Source organism: Aulonocara sp. 'chitande type north' Nkhata Bay, linkage group LG7 (genome assembly GCF_057382095.1).
Source record: "Aulonocara sp. 'chitande type north' Nkhata Bay isolate Kocher_YH1m ecotype deep benthic linkage group LG7, A_spYH_male_GT1.1, whole genome shotgun sequence".
NCBI classification, from domain to species: domain Eukaryota; kingdom Metazoa; phylum Chordata; class Actinopteri; order Cichliformes; family Cichlidae; genus Aulonocara; species Aulonocara sp. 'chitande type north' Nkhata Bay.
Window position 1 is genome coordinate 25552063 of NC_141350.1, and position 19377 is coordinate 25571439.

The 19377-nt window shown below is 40.1% G+C and overlaps 1 protein-coding gene and 1 long non-coding RNA gene across 6 annotated transcripts; one reads left to right on the top strand and one right to left on the bottom strand.

The window, feature by feature from the left end:
* Positions 1-2070: 2070 nt before the first annotated feature.
* Positions 2071-8068, top strand: LOC147325221 (uncharacterized). Of its 2 annotated transcripts, XR_015130299.1 has the most exons (4): positions 2071-2133; positions 2378-2457; positions 6432-6468; positions 6686-8068. It is a non-coding gene; the product is annotated as an uncharacterized LOC147325221 (long non-coding RNA). The 2 variants fall into 2 exon arrangements; XR_015130298.1 differs by having other exon boundaries at positions 6432-8068.
* LOC147325222 (bromodomain-containing protein 1-like) lies at positions 4524-19033 on the bottom strand. 4 transcript variants are annotated; one of them, XM_086299628.1, is made up of 12 exons: positions 18731-19033; positions 15834-17218; positions 15229-15385; positions 15007-15135; positions 14460-14588; positions 12652-12964; positions 11741-12472; positions 11503-11632; positions 10165-10295; positions 9043-9137; positions 6714-6868; positions 4524-6110 (listed from the first exon to the last, which is right to left on the bottom strand). In XM_086299628.1, the coding sequence occupies exons 2-12, from the start codon at positions 17198-17200 to the stop codon at positions 5924-5926; spliced, it is 3525 nt and encodes a 1174-aa protein (XP_086155754.1). In that variant the 5' UTR covers positions 17201-17218; positions 18731-19033; the 3' UTR covers positions 4524-5923. The 4 variants fall into 4 exon arrangements, with proteins under 4 accessions (XP_086155754.1, XP_086155752.1, XP_086155753.1 ...); XM_086299626.1 differs by having other exon boundaries at positions 11735-12472; XM_086299627.1 differs by lacking the exon at positions 18731-19033 and adding an exon at positions 18222-18384 and having other exon boundaries at positions 11735-12472.
* Between the last annotated feature and the right edge of the window lie 344 nt (positions 19034-19377).

Genomic DNA, 19377 nt, shown 5'->3' on the forward strand with positions numbered 1-19377 from the left:
TGTGCAAACTTGAGTCTTGAATTAAGAATGAACTGCCGTTAAAATATGTCATAACAGAAATTACTTGATCTAAGAATTAGATTTAGTTTCAGAGTGGCCTTCACAGAGTAAGCTGTGCATAGCGGACAAAAAAGTGGGCCAGGCTTCTTTTTGATGTGTGGAGTGTAAATACAGCCCTTCACACCCCTTCCTCTAATTGTAACTGTGTTGTTTTCATATTGTTGAGTCTCAGAGATGTATAATTTATCACACAAATAATCTGGAACAAAACAAACTCTCCTCTCAGCTCCCGAGAGCCCGAGCATCTAATGAGTTCACTCCATAAAATATTCATACCTCTGCAAATTATACTATCACTTTCCCTGCAATATACACAAGTGCACACACACACACACACACACACACACACACACACACACACACACACACACACAAAGAGCTGTCCAACATTCCATTGGATATAATGGCAGGTTGTACAACCTTAAAAGCTCATTGATCACTGTCAAACAACAACAATGTATTCTTTATTGCTTTACGTCTGTGACTTGACTTAATAAAGACATCAGTTACTCATATTGATCCAGATCTCATTTAAAGTCTTCTCAAATGTTTGGACCCTCATCTTATTGACCAGGGTCATGCAGACCCCAGTGGTATTTTTGTGTGTTATATTTCATAGGTGTGGGTGTTTTTTTTTTTAATAATTTCCTTTTTTTTAAACTTTGCAAATCAGTTTGTATCTCATAAAGCCACATCATTGTTTTCTATTTCTGCTTTGATTAGTGCTTGAAAAAATGTTCTGGCCAGATTAGCGAACCTGAAATTGATAGTTTCCAGGGAAAGGAAAAAACAGGGACTGTACTTTTTCTCAAAAGGTATTCAAACACTTACATTTCTGCAGGTGATTAATCCAAATTTGCACTGATGAGTTTTTAGATAGTGTACAATTAGAAAGATTTAATAGTAGTAATTAGGAATTAGTAGTAATGTTAATACCTCAGACATATTACCTTGAATTAAAACAAAATTTTTAAAAGAACTTAAAAATTCATCTCTCAACTAAGGTTTTATACTTTTTGGCTTTTGTCCTGTAAATCAAAATGTTACACCAATAAACAAATAAGATTTTACAAAAGTACTCTTTTTTTCTCCACCCCGTTCTTTTCACCTGGTTTTAGATTTTCTCATGTTAGAAATATGAGGAAATATTATTTCCAGGCAGCGGGAAGGTTGAAGGTGCCATTTTCATCCAGTCACAGCCAATTATGACCTGGCCATCAAGAGATGAGAAGTGGAAGAGCAGGGAAAGAAATCAGACGAGGTTTTCATGCTGAGAGCCTGCCACCCTCCACCAACACCTTTTTCTCTTCGAGGAGAGAATCCAAAAATCCAAATCAGGAAACCATCTCTCCTCTTTAAAAAAATTCAAATGCCAAGGGGCTACAAAAAGCCCATGTGACAGAAGATTGAGCACTTGCTTCAGCATGTGAGGGAATGACTGAATTTCATTAAGATAGACTCCAACACTTTTGTCTCATTAGCAGATCAGGAATCAGGGGACGAGGCAGAAGGAAACTGCACTCAGAGTGATCACACAGGTAACCACTTGCCCAAGCACTTTTTGATTGGTTAATTAGTGTGTTTTCAATCAGCCAGCTCTTGCAGCGCACTCCCCCATAATTAAAAGGTAAAAAGAAGGCTTCTAATAAAGCCTGCAGCTTCTTCTCTTTTACCCTGTAAAGCTATTATGGTAAAACCTGGACTGAATACAGTGAGGAGTAATGCACACACATAAGTTAAAGTATGTATAACACTATAAGGATATGTGAGAATACTTTATGAAGCTTATACTTGATAAGGTTTGAGCTGGCAAAAAAAAGTCCTATTTAGAGATTTAAAAAGGACAAGCCAAGAAAAAAGACAATTATAAAAGTGTTTGGTTACAGTTCATTTCAAAGTTTATTGCTGGATTTACAATCAGTCATACAGGTGTAGCAGTTGAACAGCCAATCATAAGGGGACTACAAAGGCTTAAATAGGTGATTGCAGCCAGGTGTGGGGACTGCTTCCTGCCATTGTCCTGGACTCTGGTTTGGCTCCCCTGTGGGTTGAACTGATTTACACTTTTGCCTGGTGAGCTGAAATAGTGGACTTTTTAATAGTTTTACCCACTCCAGTGTTTTGTTTTGTACTGGTATATTTCCATTTAGTAATTTGTAGGTGCCATAGCTAACTTATGTTTTGTTTTTTCAGGAGCACTGACTGCTGTTTATTCTGGGATTTATTTATTTTTTTAGCTTTCATTTGAAGTATTGTTTATTTAGCTATTTAATAACTGTGTTTTTCATATTTGTTGTTCTGTCCTCTTTGTTTTTAGTGCTGTGGCGGGTGGCTGCCTCCAGCTCTAGGCTTTGTTGATATATTGGGAGCAGTTTGTTCACTAATGGAATACTCCAGGTATCTCAGCAGTGGTTGGTTTTATTTATTTATTTTAACTACATATTTTAGCAAAATTCTTAATAGCCAGTTGGCAAATACAAATGAACTGAATTATATTAACCCAGTTTTCAGCATAATCCCTCGCAGCTCAGACTTATGCAAAGTGCACACTAAATAGATTTTACCAGAGTTCTTGATTTAAAAACTTATTTTTTTCAACTAAAGGCATCACTTCAGACTAAAGTTCCTTTCTGTGTTTTAATTTCCTTTTTACCTCGAAGAGGAAGGAATTAAACTTGGCACACTTTGTGACACCATGATTATTTTGTTGTAGCTGCGCTTCTAGGCAATAAATCTTATGCTATTGGCGTTATTTCCCTTGAAATTGTGGCACATTTGTAAGGAAAATGCATTTTGGGGTTGAGCATAAGATGTGTGAGTGTATGCACTGTCTATGAAAAACGTGCACAATCTTTCTTTACTCTGATATTGACTTATGTTCATCATTTATTGGACTGGATGATTGGTCATATTGGCAATATAACAATTTATTGAGTTAATGGTCCCTCTGCATGTAGAGGAACCACAAGTATGGAACCACCTCCTGATGGTTACCCACTGTGGGATGGCATCTCATCAACCAGAATAAGATTGTGTTATGTGAACTTGTGGACTCAACATTAGCTGTATTGTCCCTGTAACAAGGAAAATATTGAAAGTGGGTTGTGTTTTTAACCTTCCAATCCCCCAGAATTTTTAGACTTGAACAGTCCTCCAAATCCTCCTCCATACACATGAATGCACATTCACGTTTATCCTTGCCTCTTGGCTTAAGTGAAAGAAAACAAAACACAAACTTCAACTAAAAACTGTATTCTGACAACGATATTGGTTAGGGCTCGAGTGATGCTGCATCAAACACCATGATTTTTACATAATAAAACAGGAATCCAACTGGTGCTGACAGGAAGGAGATTTCAGCAGAATTTGTCAGAATTTTAGAGAGACTGTTTCAGCTTTTTAGATTTCACTCTGGAGAAAATAAGTTTCATGACCTTCAACACAAACAAACAGATGCAAGCTGGTTGATTCAGCCAGCATCGTATATGCAGCAGTGGCAGCTGCATTGTTGTCAACATGTGTTAGGTTTATTGATTAGCTAGAAATTGTTAATTATCCATCCAAATGGGTAATTAACAATTTCCAACTTCAAAGACATTTAAACCCCTGGACCCTGCTTCTAATTGAAGGATAACGAGTCATCAGAAAAACATTTGAGGGACGGCTGTCAAAACTGAACCAGCAATGATAATAAAAACAAACAGCAGCCGCAGTTTGAAGAATGGAGCAGAATGACTTTTCATTTGTGTAATCATAGTCTTTCAAAGTAGTTTTTTTTTTTTTTCCTTCTTCTTCTAGTGAATGCATACTCGCAGTGCAAATGAGTGCAATTAAATATTGAATGAAATTATATTTTCTCACTTGAAAAATTAGTGCAGTAATTTGTAGAAATGGTTCTTCCTTCTTTTGTGACATTTCAGTGCTCAGTTAACACTTAAATTGGTCAGACTTCATATTGAAGGCATGTGGAAAATGTAGTGAACCTGACATTAAAATCAAAAACAACATCCACAGCAGAGTTGAGGTCAGGCAGACTTTGGAAGCTCCAGCTCTTAAAGAACAACTTCTATCCACATTATCAGAAGAAGCACGTGTCTCTATAAAGTAGTGCAACTTTGATTTGTGTTGTCAAACAGTGTCATGGTGATGTAGTATATGGAATGAATAGATGACTTATCCCTGTCCCCAAATGGCTACAATGCATTGAGTTCTGCATTTATTATTCTTGTTGGTGTTAATAAGACATATTTCCTTTAATCAGTTAAGGTGCAATGGCTCCATCTAATGGTCACTTGGTGATATACAGGGAAGTTGCTGAACTTGTTTACTCAAAATTTTTTTTTTCAATATAAAAACTTCTCAGTATAACAAGTACTATAAAACCAGGCAAACAACCTTGATTTTTTTTTTCTTGTAAAGTCTGAATGAAAAATGTGTAAAAACAAAGCCAGAAGACATTCGGATTGATTTAATAACATATTTTAATTTCAGTGTTTTAGTATAAAAATCCCACCAGCCTGCTGTCAGCTGGGTTCTGTTCCCTGTTAACTGTGGTTTTTCCCAGAGAATCAGCTAAAGTACCAAATCTATTTACACACAACATCCACATTCAGAAGGACCAAAGAAAACAGGAAGTCTACCCACTGCTACCCTGCCAAAATAAAACACTGTCACCTCACCCTTCAGATTTAATGCTATCAATATGGGAAAACAAAGACTGACACAGGTAAAAGAGAAGGGGCTTCTATGTGACTCCTAGTGCACCTGTAGTATTTTCTTACTTTCTCTATAAAGTAATGCATATACATTTTTGAATTTACAATAAATTAGTACAGGCACATTCTCTTCTCGCCTACAGCTGACTGTCCACTCCAGGTTGAGAAGGTGATTCTATGACATTTTTACAGAAGACTTGAACTCATCACAGCAAACAAACAGGCCAAAAACCTGAAAAAATCTAATAAAAACCCCATAAAAGATAATTGGGGAACCTGTGGGCAGCTTTTTTTCTCCTTTGTTTTGGTGTGAATGATGCACTTTGGGCATTTTAAACTTTGAGAGTTTTATAGATGTTATATAAATATGTACAAACAGTAAAAAAAAAAAAAAAGTAGTCCAGTAAAAACATTCAGAATTTAAAAAAAAAAAAAAGCACACACAAAAACACATTAATGCCAAAGATGAGAACTTGAAGCTTGAGAACTCAATAACTTACAAAAAAAACGTACAAAAGGTGGTGAAATAAAAAGGTTCAATACAGTATGCATGTTTGATTTTTCTCTGTAGAGATAGCACCAGCAGAAATCCCAACACTGTCAGTGCTGTTGACAGCGCGGATCATCACCTCACTGTATAAATATCAGAATGCTGTGTACCAAAACTGACTGAGGGAATGAATAAATTAGTGTCAGGCCTTGTACAGGATATTTACAGGAGCTGCTGCTGTCACACACAATGATGGACAATTTCATGGCAGTGAGATTGCAGCAGTCTTGCAGCACATTTAAGGAGGTCAGAGGCCAAACTCTGCCACATTCAACAGGTTTAGACCTGCTACTTTTCAGTCCTCGCAGCCAAGATTTGATTTGTTTTTTTTTCCCCTGTCAACTTTTTGAATCCACTAACAAAGACGTTTTTCATTGCATAGCTCTTGACAAATAAGAACAACTGTTTCAAGCTACAGTATTTCATAGAGGTGGAACCTGTGTGTGAGGAAGGGTGGAAATGATTTGGTTCCAGTTTGAAGGACATAGTAAACAAGATGTGTTTGTGTTGTGCGTATACAGCAGACACCGTGTTCTCTGCAGTGACAAAAACATGATTAAGAGATGGGAGATGGGAGGATTCTTGAGGTGGCGGGGCTTCAAATCGTGACACCAAGGCCAGTGTTCGGCTTGAGCTCTCTAGCTCGGTCTAGATGGTTCATGGCTCGATCGAAGGCGAGTCGCACAGATTTTCGGACGGAGGACGACCGAGCCTCCATCAGCTTCATTCTGTCGAGCATCTTATTGACGCCAAAGGGAGCCATTTTGGATTTAGGAAGCCATTGCCTGATGAGAGAGAAGACCATTTTGGAAAATGTTTTCACATGTGACGAAGTGGAGTTCCTTTCAAGACCTTTTGTACAAGACACAGAATGCAGTTCAGCATCTCTTTCATAGTCTGATCAGTCTAAATTGGTTTTGTTTTACATATATAGTAATAATTTGACATAGGACAAAAAAAAAAGGTCTGTATTAAGTGGCTAACGTGTTTTGTTTTTTGTCTCAGAAGTCACTCTTAAACAACATCAGTACAAAAGTAAATTTTTGTTAAAGTGAAGCTTTCCTTTTTTCTTTTTCTTTTTTTTCCCCCCTCTTCTCCCAAACTAGGTCTCTGGAAAAACTGTTTGGGGACCACATCACAATAGTTAAGTTTCCTATTATGAACACATTAAAAAGCTGTCATTAAGCAGGCTACAGTGACTCATACATTGGCTAGCCACAGATATGACTGGTGGAGCTCATCGACAACAGCAGGAGTAGATTAGAGTGGATCAAATGTTGCTTTCCAGGTTAAATAGGTTTCAAACGTACAATCTGTCTTGATCACTTGTTTTGTTTAAGCAAGATTAATTCAATCCCAGCTAACAGTGAAAGAAGTTGGCTGCTCACCAGCTGCGCCTGCTGTCGAAGAAGTGGACGAGGAAGAGTTTCTCTGCGGACCTGAACTGCATCCGCTCTCCGGCTCTGAGAACGTCCAACGGTGGCTGGGGAAGCTCCACCCCGCTGTGCCGACACATTGTCCTCCGTGACCTGGGGTCCATGATCTGTGAAGACCAAGAAAATGGAGCGGGACACTGAGGGAGGCAGACTTCTCGCAGGAAAACGTGTGGCCAAAAATTGGCACCTGGAGTTTGGGACTTTTTTGTTTTGTTTTTTTTTTATTTAAATGGCTGGCTGAAAACTTGCAAAAATACTAATTTGTCTTGATAAGTACATTACTTTTGGTTTGTGTTATTTGAACAGCCCACTAACATCACCAAGTCAGTGCCATTTCTGTGAAGAGTTAAATATCTGCTTCTGCCATCAACTCCACATCTAAGCTGTAAGTTGTCCACGTCTTGCTTGGGGGAAAATCTTTCTGTAAAAGGTACTGATAACTGAGAAGTCCAAAAAAACTATTAATTCCAAATGGCTCAATTCCTACTGAGCTAGATCAAATAATTCAAAATGCAAAATTAGCTTTGTCTCCACTCGGAAGTAAAGGAAATAGAGAAGATCTAAACAGTTCTATAATTACTATTTCTATTTCATTCTTACAGTAGATGTGATGTTTTAATGAATGTTATTTTTTTGGATGGGCATATTTGAAAGTGTTTTCTGCATTAGAAAAATCTGACCCTGAGCTTTTTTTTTTTTTTTCCTAATTCTCATTTCACTCGTTTCCATTCTAGCTGATCAAGTAAAGCTAAAGACATTATTTGTAGCCCTGCTACAAGTTGACTACTCGACTTACATTTTATGTCTAATTGCAGTGACTAAAAACACCCCAGTTTGTTAGACATTCAGACTAAGGAGTTAGCAAATATTATACCAATTAAATACAGAGTACTGTCTTTATTTTTAGACAGTACTGTGTGAGCAGTGTAAGTCTTACATGACACTGACATTGTGCCAGCCAAGTTATTTAGCTAAGGCTTTTGACAATGTAAGAAATAAATTACATGCTTAACTATAAGTGGACTTGATTTTCATGTTGCTAACTTTAAAGTTTGTAACTAAAACTGAAGGATGCTGTTCTATACAAACTAACAGTTCCTGTAAAGTGACTTTCTTTTTAAGTGACACTGATCGAAAGATCTTTGTTTCTGACTTGCAAACTGTATTTTAAAATCATATTAATGAACTTAAGCTCTTTAAAGAGACTATTCTGCCCAGATTTGCAAGGAGCAAATTGTTGTTATACATGATGATGTAATGTATTTGCATTAGACTGCCTCTGACCTTAAACCCTTCAGCGCAGTCTCTTTCCACCCTGTCATTGGTAACAGGGGATAGATTTTAGAATGCATTGTTTCTTTCCATATGTGAAAGTTGGGAGGTAGCTGTTGAAAAGAACTTTACTGGATTTTATTTGTTAATTCCGCCAAAAAGGGGGATTGGTTCAGTGTTTCTATTTGTTAGCAGATTTACACAAAATGTTATGGATGGGGTTAGCATGACGTTTTTTAGCAGAGGTGGGTTCTTGGCCCAACTTAAGTGATTAACTTGTGGTTCAATCAGGAGAAGGATCCAGGCTTTTTGGAACAATTCTTTACCATTGTGACACTTAGCCTTTTTCCTGGTTCTCAATGCATGTTATGGAGGGAAATTTCATCCTTTGCCCAAGTGGGCAAACTTTCAGGGACTATCCTTTAACTAGAGATCAATTTCACATTGCTCTGCAGCTCCATGACTCACTGGTCCTGAAATTAATTATCCTAATACTAAATTTAGGGAGCTGACTTTTATTATGCTGCACACAAGTGAAACAATCTGCAGAAGCCTGTAAAATTAGATAAACTAATCCAATGTAATCCCCCATCTTGAACTGACAGTTGTGTGAATGCGTGAGATTTCTTTCAACTGATGTATCTTAAATTATTGCCCTGTTTGTTGACATATTTAGTCACTTCCATGTCCTTTGTGTTTTCTGTATTCTAATTCAAAGCACTTGATTTCCAGTATTTTTAAGAAAAAAAAAAAAAAAGAAAAAAAGCTGAAGTGCATAACCTGGTGAAAGAAGGCAGCATTCAGAGAGACAAGCATGCAAGGCCAAGTCAAGCCCAATACACCCAGAGCGAAGCGACCCACACTACACACGACGACAACAACAACCATTCCACTATCAGCCAGCTGGAAGCTCCTGCGTGGCCATGAGCACAAATTACGAGCTACAGGATGGACAATGGCAGAGGGGCAGATGGGTAATGAGATACAGAGGGGACTAACACTCACTCACCAGGGCAGGGAAGGAGGGATATCCACTACATTTAGCCCAAACTAGTTTAAGAGGCTCCAGAACAAATGGAGAAGCAGCAGTGGGTTTCCACACCTCTACAGGAACAACAACAAGCAAGTTATGAAGGATACACTGCAACAGAGAGCACAACCAATCTCAACGCACACACACCGCCAATAATACTTTCTATTAAGTAGACCATGTAAACCATTTTTAGGGTGTATATCGTATGTATGTGTGGGTACTGGCTCTTTTTTTTTTTTTTAATATAAATATGTCCGTGTTAATTTATATATTAAGTTCACGTACTGCTGATACTTTTCATGAATGGCATAGGAAATAACTTTCTTTAGATTTGCTTTTACCATTGCAAACACTCACACTCAAAAACAAACTGCACACGCACTCTCACAAACACACACACACACACAATCAATCCAACTTCCTAACTTCAAGACTGTCATAATGCAATGTTCATTAACGTCGGCAGTAATGATGAACAATGCAGTTTTAGTAGTTGCACCACATCAGTTCAAGTACAATGTAGCTGACGGGCACGAGTGTATAATTCGCTTTGAATCCACAAAGAAAATACCAGTCTTTAGTTCACTTCCACCTCGTCCATCCGCGGTTTCCCGTTTCTGTTGTTCTCCTGCGTTCACAACTTCCTTTGTAGCTTGAACTCAGTGTGAGCGCAGAATATGCTGACTTAAATCCAGTACCTGATGAACCACTTAACCTCAGTTTCAGAACCAGTGTGGAAGACTCCATTGATGAATCGGTGATTTCATGGTTCTGTAGTAACCCCTTTTCAAGGATTTCTATTTAAAGGATTTTTACATCAAAACCTATGACACTCAACATGACTCATTCAACTTCAATTGCTCTGTATTACACAGGTGTAAAAGTAGAAAAGTGAAGATGTAACATGAAAGCAAGAAATTAATTTAATAAAATGCTGCATGCTTGGACATAAGAAGTATTAGTATCCCAATAAAGAGCCACTCTTTAATTAGTTTAGTAAATGTCTTCAGAAGACAGAAGTAAGAAATGACAAATCAAAGCTTGCCAAGCTGTTTCATGCACACTCATTAGGTCACAATCCAGAGCTGATCGGCTCACCTGAAGAGATCTTTGCAGCTTTGATGAACTCGCCATTTTCAATGCAGGTCATTAGAGTGCTTTTGTCATCCACAGTGCTACGTCGAGCGGTGGCCGGTCGCCCTTTACCACTTTTAGACAGGATAACGGTCCTGAAAGATGCAGGAGCAAAGGTCAATGAGGAAAATGTTTTTTTGTTTTGTTTTGTTTTTTAAAAAACCCTCATGTATGAGCTGCTGGAATGATTGACTAACAATTATTAATTTTGTCTTCACCAATTCATTTTCAAACTCCAAATCTAGTTAAGCAAGTGAAACCAAAAGAAACCTACTTCATATTATTAAAAATATATTTTTGTCTTATGACATTTTGTTCCAAATTATTAAATATCAAATTTTATACTTCAAAAGAACTTTTAGTTTTACAAAATATAAGCTAATAGATAATACATCAAACTAGGGGTGGGTGATATATCGAATATACTTGATCTATTGCAAGTTTTCCACGTACGATGGTTAAAACAATTATAAATTGCCATGGCAATACTAGGCTGTCTGCATGGGATTTACTAGGAGTTTTTTTTTCTCCCATGCATCCAATGAATCATTAATCCCCCGCTCCCTACCAGAAATGTTTCTACCTGGCACACTGCACTGAGCATGTGTGTTTATATACTACCAGATAAGGAAAAACATATCGCAGCAGGAGTTTCAGACGAGTGAGGGATGGAGACTATCATTTGGATTTCACAGGAAGGATGCCGTAAAACTATTGCCACTAAAGGTAGCAGCACCACAAATGTATTCCACCAGCTAAAGTCATCCACTACAAAATGAAGCTCGTTTTAAACTCCGCATGTCAGCGTCTCCCCACACACCAAAGAAAACGTTAAATAAACCAGCTGTGACACCTGTGACTGTTCTTGGTTAGTTCTTTTTATAGACACTATCAAGACTTTTGTTTCTGTAATTTAAAGTCATCACATTTTTTATTCTACTATTTTTATATGTTATAACCACAAACAAGCACCTTTTTAATTTCAGTCGTTTCATTTTGCCGCGTGAGTTTTTTGTTGCTATGATCTTTTGTTTGTTAAAGGTCTGGTGTTGACCACAGAAGCAGACTTACTGTGACAGTATTGTCATTTGTGGAAAACCTCTGTGTGCAACTGACGGTTAACTAATTTGGTTTGAAAACAGAAAGTGTCTTGGCACCTTTCGCCTTGGAGGCGCATATATTAATTGTTCTGATTATACTATAAACTTGGTCACCACAATGTTAACACTGGAAGAAGTTAAGGACAAAATTATGAAAATAAGCATAGCCACTCAGGATTTGGTTGGTTCTTTTCTCACTCACCTTGTGTCACAAAGGATACTTCCACTTGAAGAGATGCTCGACTCGGAGGCACAGCGTCGGCGTGGCTCAAGCAAACGGGGAGATTGTGAGACCACACCCTCCTCTTCCACCACAAAACCGTTTGCCATTCCTGAGAGGGATAATAATACAAGAATTGTTTTAAACTCACTGAATCTTTTTGTCACCAGCATTGTTTGCAATTGAAACAAAATAATTAATATCTGACTGGCACCTGTACCAAGGCGTTTGATCGGCGACTCCTCGTCGTCCTCACCATCAGCGCTGCTGCTGCGTTTTCTTTTCTTTGGCAGAAGGAGCGTCTCCAATCGAGGTATCACTACTGACAGGAAGGTTTTGGCGCCCAGGGGTGGGGGGGACCCAGAGGAGACCTCTTGGGTCCGGGGTAGTTTCTGTGGGCTAGCACTTTTTGACTTCCGAAAGAGCACATTGGTCCTCCGGTTATAGCGTTCCACGTAGAGGTCACTTTTGGGGAGCAACGACTCTGGGATGTGCCCATTAGGGGTGTCCGATGGCACTGAGGTAGATGTGTTGGTGACGTCCTCAAACTCTGTGGGTGACTGGTCCAAGGGCTTTGTGAGCTTCACGGGGGTCGGGTCCAAGTCCATAGGCAAAATTTGGGATGGTAAGGTTAATGTCTCTAATGGTGGTGGAGGTAAAGACTTGTCTTCCTGTGGTATACTGGGATCTGCCAGCAGTTCTCGTAGTGGTTGGTCTTCAGATTCAGCAGGAGATGGGCTGGGATCTGGAGTAGAGGGTTGTGGTGGCAGGGAATTCTTCAGGCTTATCTCACTGCGGACCTCCGTGATGGTTTTCTTGAGTAGCTTTAGCCTCTTGCTGCGGGACGGGCTGTGCTTCATGGCTATGCTCAGGTCCAGTTTCTCCAGGAGCTCCTTCAGCTGATCCTCCAGAGGAGTCTTTTGGCGGTACGTGGGAGTCAGTAAGCGGTCCACTACGGAGGACAGTGACATATAACCACGTCATTATCCTGATTACATGACTATTTTACTATTGAACTCACACTTTCACTGTTTAAATATTTATTATTATTCAATATACTTAAGAGATAACGATTAAAGATAAGTTACTTATCACTTTCAGATATTACTTCATGAAGCACTATAAGCCTACCATCTTCCCAGGTGAATGGCGGTGTTGGCTGCAGTTTCGGAACTTCAGGAAGATGCAACCCACTGGGGAAGTCGAAGCCAATCCTCTCTGCTTCTCTGCGGGCCCTGCGAAGGATGGCTCCGCCATGGTCTTGCATCCGCTGAGCCGCCTTGTAAAAGAAGGTGTCCTTGGAATTGTATGTCATGCAGTTGGATATTATGAGGTCAAAGTCTGCTTCAAACTCCTCCAGGCTCCTGTAGAAGTGAGCATCGATTCTTTTTCTCATGGTGGAGAAGTCAATAGGGTTCTTGATGATATCCAGGTAGTCAGGTACCTGCAGAGAACAGAGAACAGACATCAGGTGCAGCAGTCTAAGAGGAGGAAGAAATTCTGGTTCACGATATCCCTTTTTCAAAAGGCACGCTGGAAGGTACTGAGCCTTGACCCTCTAAAGCTTGATTTTTATGGATGATCGGTTTGGGCACTAGTTTCAGAACTTGGATGTCAATTTTTAAACCTCAAAATGGTCAACCTTTGCAACACAGGTTGTCCAAATTTAGAAAACAATGCATGCTTTCATTTATATCAAGAAGCTTTGCACTCACATAAACAAATTGCATTTCTTCGATCATTGGCACAAAAGGTGCCATTAGTTTCACTGTTTAGCTGTTCATACAACCCACTTGATACTGAGGTATGGAATCCGTGCTACATGTTTCACTGTCAGGGCAGCACGGTGTTGTGTGGTTAACACTGCTACCTCACAGCAAGAAGGTCCTGAGTTTGACTTCACCACCTGGCTGGGACCTTTCTGTGTGGCGCTTGCATGGGTTCTCTCTTCCTCCCACACTCCAAAGACATGGAATGAGTGGGGTTAGGTTAACTGGTGATTAAAGTGTGAATGGCTCTGAGTGGTGACCTGTCCAGGGTGTACCCTGCCTCTTGCTCTATGGTATCTGGGATATGACCCTGATATGGATAAGTGGAAGAGGATGGATGGATGTTTCATTGTGGTAAATATCACTTTAAATAAAAAAAATAAATAAAAAAAAGGAAAAAAGAAAACAGTAGAGAGAATACCACAGATGCACAGGAATCGCTGATTTGAATCGCAGGCCCCTATCATACACTCTCTATTTGCACATGGACAAATATTCTTCAATTAGGCTGAAGAGAGTGTGGAGCCAAATACACATTGTGGAAGTACAAGGGCCTGAAACCCTGTCTGTACCAGTTGAGCATGGTGGAACCAGACTTTATACCACACAATCTACTGCTAAACTTGCAAATATGGTGATATGGTGGTGATCCCTGATATCCCTGGTAGTATGTTATTTACACTTTTACCATTAGTCGAAACCAATACTCATTAACAAATTGGTGTCAGTGCATCTCATTATCCTGAAATTTTCATCACGTGAACATGGGACATCGTTCCTGAGTTTCAATGGAAAGTATGCTTTTAAGGAATGCAACTGTTGCTTAAAGCAACTGATAGAGCACTATAATGTAATGAAAAGCCAGTCATCTCAAATGCAATGCGTGAAATGTTTTCTGAAATGAGAATACTTTCACATTAAATTGGGTCTTCTTGAACTGGTGATTTCGGTTCAGTGAACTACTTTTAGTATAATGATGGAGACACACTTGATTTGTTTAATACAGTTATGTAGATGTTAAACAGACTTTATAAATAAACATCTTTGACTAAGACTATGGCAGGAAAAAGAGGTGTTGCTAAATGTCGTTATATATTAGCCATTTCATTTGAACTGGGGAAAAAGACTTGCTTTAAACTGTTTTAAAGTGAATAATGAACAACTGCTGACCTCTTTAATGCTGACAGGCTGAGCGAAGATGCTGTACTGGTCCTTCTCCTGCAGCTGACTGAGCACAGCTCTCAGCAGGATGTTGAAGGGAGTCAGCTGGACCTCCAGCACTGATTGCTGAAGCTTCATCTGTCGAAAGAAGGTAGCCAAACAATGTTAATCCACATGAATGGCATGAGGTGTTATCAAGAGTCCAAGGTCAATGTTTATTAAAACCGAATGTGTGTATACAGTAAATCCCATTTTGGGGTCGATGTTTATGTTTTAGCGCATTGGGTGTTTGAAGCACATAAAAGGTTTTAGACTAACAGTCAAGTAGTCAAATTTGTGAGGAGCTGTCCAACTAATCAGTGGAATTTGGGATGTTGTGGGTAGTAATGAGTTAACTAAACAAGAACAAATATAATTACAATAGTGAGTAGTAAATGAAAAGTAAAATATTTAGCTTTAACTTGAGAATAAACAATGTGTCCTGAAAAGAAATGATGAAAGGAATAAAGCTCTGCACTAGACAATCGTGAAGTAGTAAATGCTGAAAGGGTTTTACCTCCTCCCTCTTCAGTTTTTCTCTCTTCCTGATGAGCTCCAGCAACAGGCGGGCTCGCTCCAGGTCGTGACGGAGGCGGTGCCACTCTTTCAACTGCTCCTTCAGTGCCTGGTTAGACTCCATATGGTCCTGCAGGAAACAAGCGTCAGCTCAATAACAAGAACTACATTAAAAAGGACAATACCCTACTGTGTGAGGTTGCTAGCTGTCAACAGAACTGACCGTCTTCTTGGCTTTGGGCGGCTGTGGGTTGGCCTGTAACCGGCGGATTAGGGGCACATTGTTCCTTGACTGCCTCTTCAGCACCCAGTAGCTCAGCACCCCCTCAACAAATGAACGCTTCCTCTGAACTGATACCTGGTTGAGGATGGTATCAAAACTAACCCAACATAGAAGAAAAGGGGAATATTAATCAGTGAATAATAATAATAATATTTTTGATAATATTTTCTCCGTAGCTCTAAAATGCTGTCAGATCTCTGGCTTGTCATTTTTGACCAATCAGATATCTTTGTATTCATCTCTTATAAAAATCACTGCTGACACACCCGTGGAAAAAACCTTTAACTCCACTGTATTGGAATAATGCTGGCAAAGTTCTCTTGAAGTACTACTGATAAATATCACTTATCTCAAGTTAAACTTTCAATATTTACTTTTTCCAGATTCATACAGTTTTACTGTTTTCTGTATGTATTAAAAATCCCTACCTTAGATAGCACTCAACTAAAATTAGAAGCAGAAAAAAATTATCATTTCAAATGAAATAAAGGACAAAAGACCAAGGAGAGAGAGTGTTGATTTGGTAAGCTAAGGTTGACTGTTACCTTGAAGCAGTAATGCTAGGTCCAGAGCTGGTCGGAGTTTCAGGTTCCGTTTCTGGTTCAGGGTCTGCTCGTTTATTCTTTTTCTTCTGCCAGCCCTTGGCCTTCCCTTTCTTTTCAGCTCGCTTGTGAAAGGCTCCATTTTTAGGGTGGGGCTCCTCATAGATGTTGAGTGGCCGGCGGTCACAGCCTTCAGGTGTGTGGCTGCAACAGTAAGCAGTCTTTTTCACAGAGAAAGTGGTGGCACCAGATGCAGTCACCTCTTTGACGGGCTCCATCTTCATGCAGAGACCAGCTTTCTGGGCGCAGCTAACGTGGAAGGCGGTGTAACAGTTGATCTTGTCACACTGGATGCACGCGCCGACACCTTTCTCCTTACACAGATAGCAAGTAAGCTTCCAGCGAGCAGGTGGGATGTTGCGGACACCGTCAATGGGCTCGATGAAAACTGTGTCCGAGAAGCCAACTTCGGGCACCCACAGGGCACATGCTACATGGCCCCAGCGGTCATCATCTGTCTTCTTCAGAGCTCCTCCTCGATTCGGGCAGAAAACACACTCAGCCGGTCGTGTCGGACACTGGAGGCAGTGGCGACAAAGCCACTGGCCTTCGGGGATGTATGGCACACCGTAGCACTCCTGGTGCACGGCAATGTTGCAGGAGTCGCAGAAGAGGATGACGTTACTGTCAGCTCCATCTCCATCCATGCATATACAGCACACAGCATCCTCATCCACAAGTGACTGCAAGTCACTCTGACCCTGCGTGGCTAAGAATGACTCTTTCTCAAAGCGATCCATGAGAAACTCAAACAGGTTGTGCGACACTTGACTTATTCCCTCACTTTTTCTTTTCTCATTGATGATCTCCATCCAGGCATAGTCTTCCTCATCCATGTCATACTCCACCTCCTCATCCAGCTCCTCAGGTGTCCTCTCAGTGTATTTGTAGTAGGTTGCTGGCCTTTTCGGTACCACTGGCAGATTGTATTCAACTGTTCTAACCTTCGGCTCCAATAGGCCACTGGCACTGCTGTGGGTGGCACTACCACCATGTGAGGTGGTGAGAGCTGCATTCTTCTTCTGCTGGTTGTTTTTGAGGCGGACAGAGCGCACCAGAACCTGCTGGGGCTTCTCGTTATTCTCCTTGTTGCTGTTACACTCCATGATCTCTTGAGCTGTGGGGTCGTCGTCTGTGATAACATCCAGCTTGTCATAGATGCTGAGCCGGTGTACACGGCCATCCACCTCCAACTCCACCATTCGCTGAGCTTGTGCATATGTCAGTGTCTCCCGGTTGGGCGATGGCTTGATGGGAGAAGTCTCTCTCTTAATCACTGCTGGTCGTTGGTTTCGACTTTTCTTCTTCATGTTTGAGCTATGAGGACCCTGAAAAAACCCAAGCAATGAAACAAATGTGTAAATATATGTTTTAAAATTTATACTCTTTTGTAAATCATCGTTGGGTTTCTTGAAAAGCGCTACACAAAAAGTTATTATTATTATTATTATTATAAATAACTCGCTGATCTAGCAGCTGCTGAGAAAGCTGTCATGTCATGGATTTCACTGTACATTTCTGCATGTACACAACTGGCTGCTGTCACATCTTCCAACCCTTGTTTACAGATAAGGGAAAAAATGTCCCGAAACAAAGTTTTCACCTCTGTATTTTGTGTCTTCTTCGTCAAGCCTAATTTAAAGTAGTAGTAAGCCTTCTACATTTAAATGACCGACTGCTGTCTTTTGATCCTGATGGTGCAATTGTTTTGACTATATTAAAGGAGTGCTATGTTAAAGTTGCTAAACAAAACCCTGTTCATTACATTAGTTAGGGAATCATATCAAAATACTCCAAAATGCTAATTAGTAAATATTAAATAAAAACCTTAATGTGAGATCCAGAATAAAGTTGTGACGTAAATTTTAATCCTACAGTAAATCTGATCCATTGACAGCTACAGAAAAACAGATCAGGACTGGGGCTACTTGGATTTTAATTTCTTGTGCTCTTTATGAATTTGTTGACACACCATTAAAAAGATCTATCTTTCTGTAACCAAAACGTGAAAGATATAGTTAAATGTCATAGACGAAGAAAACCACCAAAACCTACTTTCCAAGCGTATCTATTATTGGCCAGGTAAACCATTATCAAATGAATTATTCCAGCCATGTTTGCATATGTATATCGATTTCCCTGAAATCCAACTCCCCCCAAATAACGCTATTACTTAGATTTGTACCTTCGCGACACACACACTTTATTTTATTTTTTAAACCAGGGCAAGTGAAGTTAAGCTAGCAGCTTTGAACATAGTGCTCCAACGTGTGCTGGTGCACCTTTAACTCGTGAGATCAATGCGCTTTCAGCCGGCTGCGCTAACAGTACCTTCAACCTTCACTGGACAAATGAAAGAAATGCATCGAGAGCAGGAAGCAGCAATGCCGAAGACAAGGAGCCTCCGATCTGCGCAACCTGTGTGGTTTGTTTCCTGAATAACAGCGGCTCCACGTAGCTGCAGCTTGTTACTAGATCCATGTCCGGTACGGGTAGGTACGGTAAGTCCGTCTAGACAGTGATCCGTGCTATGTTTCGAACCTGCTTTAGAACGACCAATCAAACACTGGCGGGTTACAAGAAAAGACAACCATGTTGTTCCCCTTAATAAACAGGCGGTGGCCTCTCTAGTTGCTAGTCCGTCCAGAAACCGGGCTAACATTAGCCTGCTACTACAGGGACTTGAAGAGGAAGGAAATATGGCGACCAACACAAGAAACTACCTCAATTAAAAAAGTTGTCTTTTTCTATGAGTAGCACTGTTTCGTTTCTAACTTAAAGGTATCCAGGGTACAGGGAAAAACATTAAACGGGTAAAACGAGAGTGAGGTAAAACTTACCTCGCTATTTTCAAGAATTAAGCTTATAAAAACAGCAGCAATGGCGGTGCGGCCTGCGGAGCGAAGCAGCAGTTAAATCCACATTCAGTCTGGTCATCCAAAGGCGACCGCGGCTCGCGCTGAACCGAGTGAACCTTAGAAGTAACCGACAGGTATCCAGGGCGACGGGAGCGGTTTCAAGTGATATACTAGGATATGAGGCTTAAAATCGATCGCTGGGACTGTGGAAAAGCAGTAAGAAGTGGCAGGGCTCAGCGGCTGCCTGAGCTTCTCTTCCCCCACAACAATGCGGTTGTGTGAGTCGCTATGCCGCGACGTCACCACGCAAACCAGGAAGTGTATATATATTTATTATTGTTATTATTTCATATTTAAATACGAGCATATGATCTCTAAATACGATACGCAAAGATTATTAAAAACATTAAAGTCGTTCTGGCATCCAACAGATGACCGATCGAAAGGGTATGGACTTTCCGACCGCATCGCTTCCATATGGTACACGCGCTAACCGCTTGTGGGGTCGTCTGAAAGACGTTTTGAACCTACCCACTGCACTTTAGTAAAAGGTAAATTACGATTCAAGGAATATAAAACTATGAGCCGTATGTATTTGTGATTGTAAATTTTCTTTTTCTTTTAAATGA

Coding starts and splice junctions, on each gene's coding strand:
- LOC147325222 (XM_086299626.1), bottom strand. CDS start 17,200: ATGAAGAAGAAAAGTCGAAACCAACGACCAGCAGTGATTAAGAGAGAG. Junction 15,386..15,833: donor CCTAGCATTACTGCTTCAAG/GTAACAGTCAAC, acceptor ATGTTGGGTTAG/TTTTGATACCATCCTCAACC. Junction 15,136..15,228: donor CGCCCAAAGCCAAGAAGACG/GTCAGTTCTGTT, acceptor TGTTTCCTGCAG/GACCATATGGAGTCTAACCA.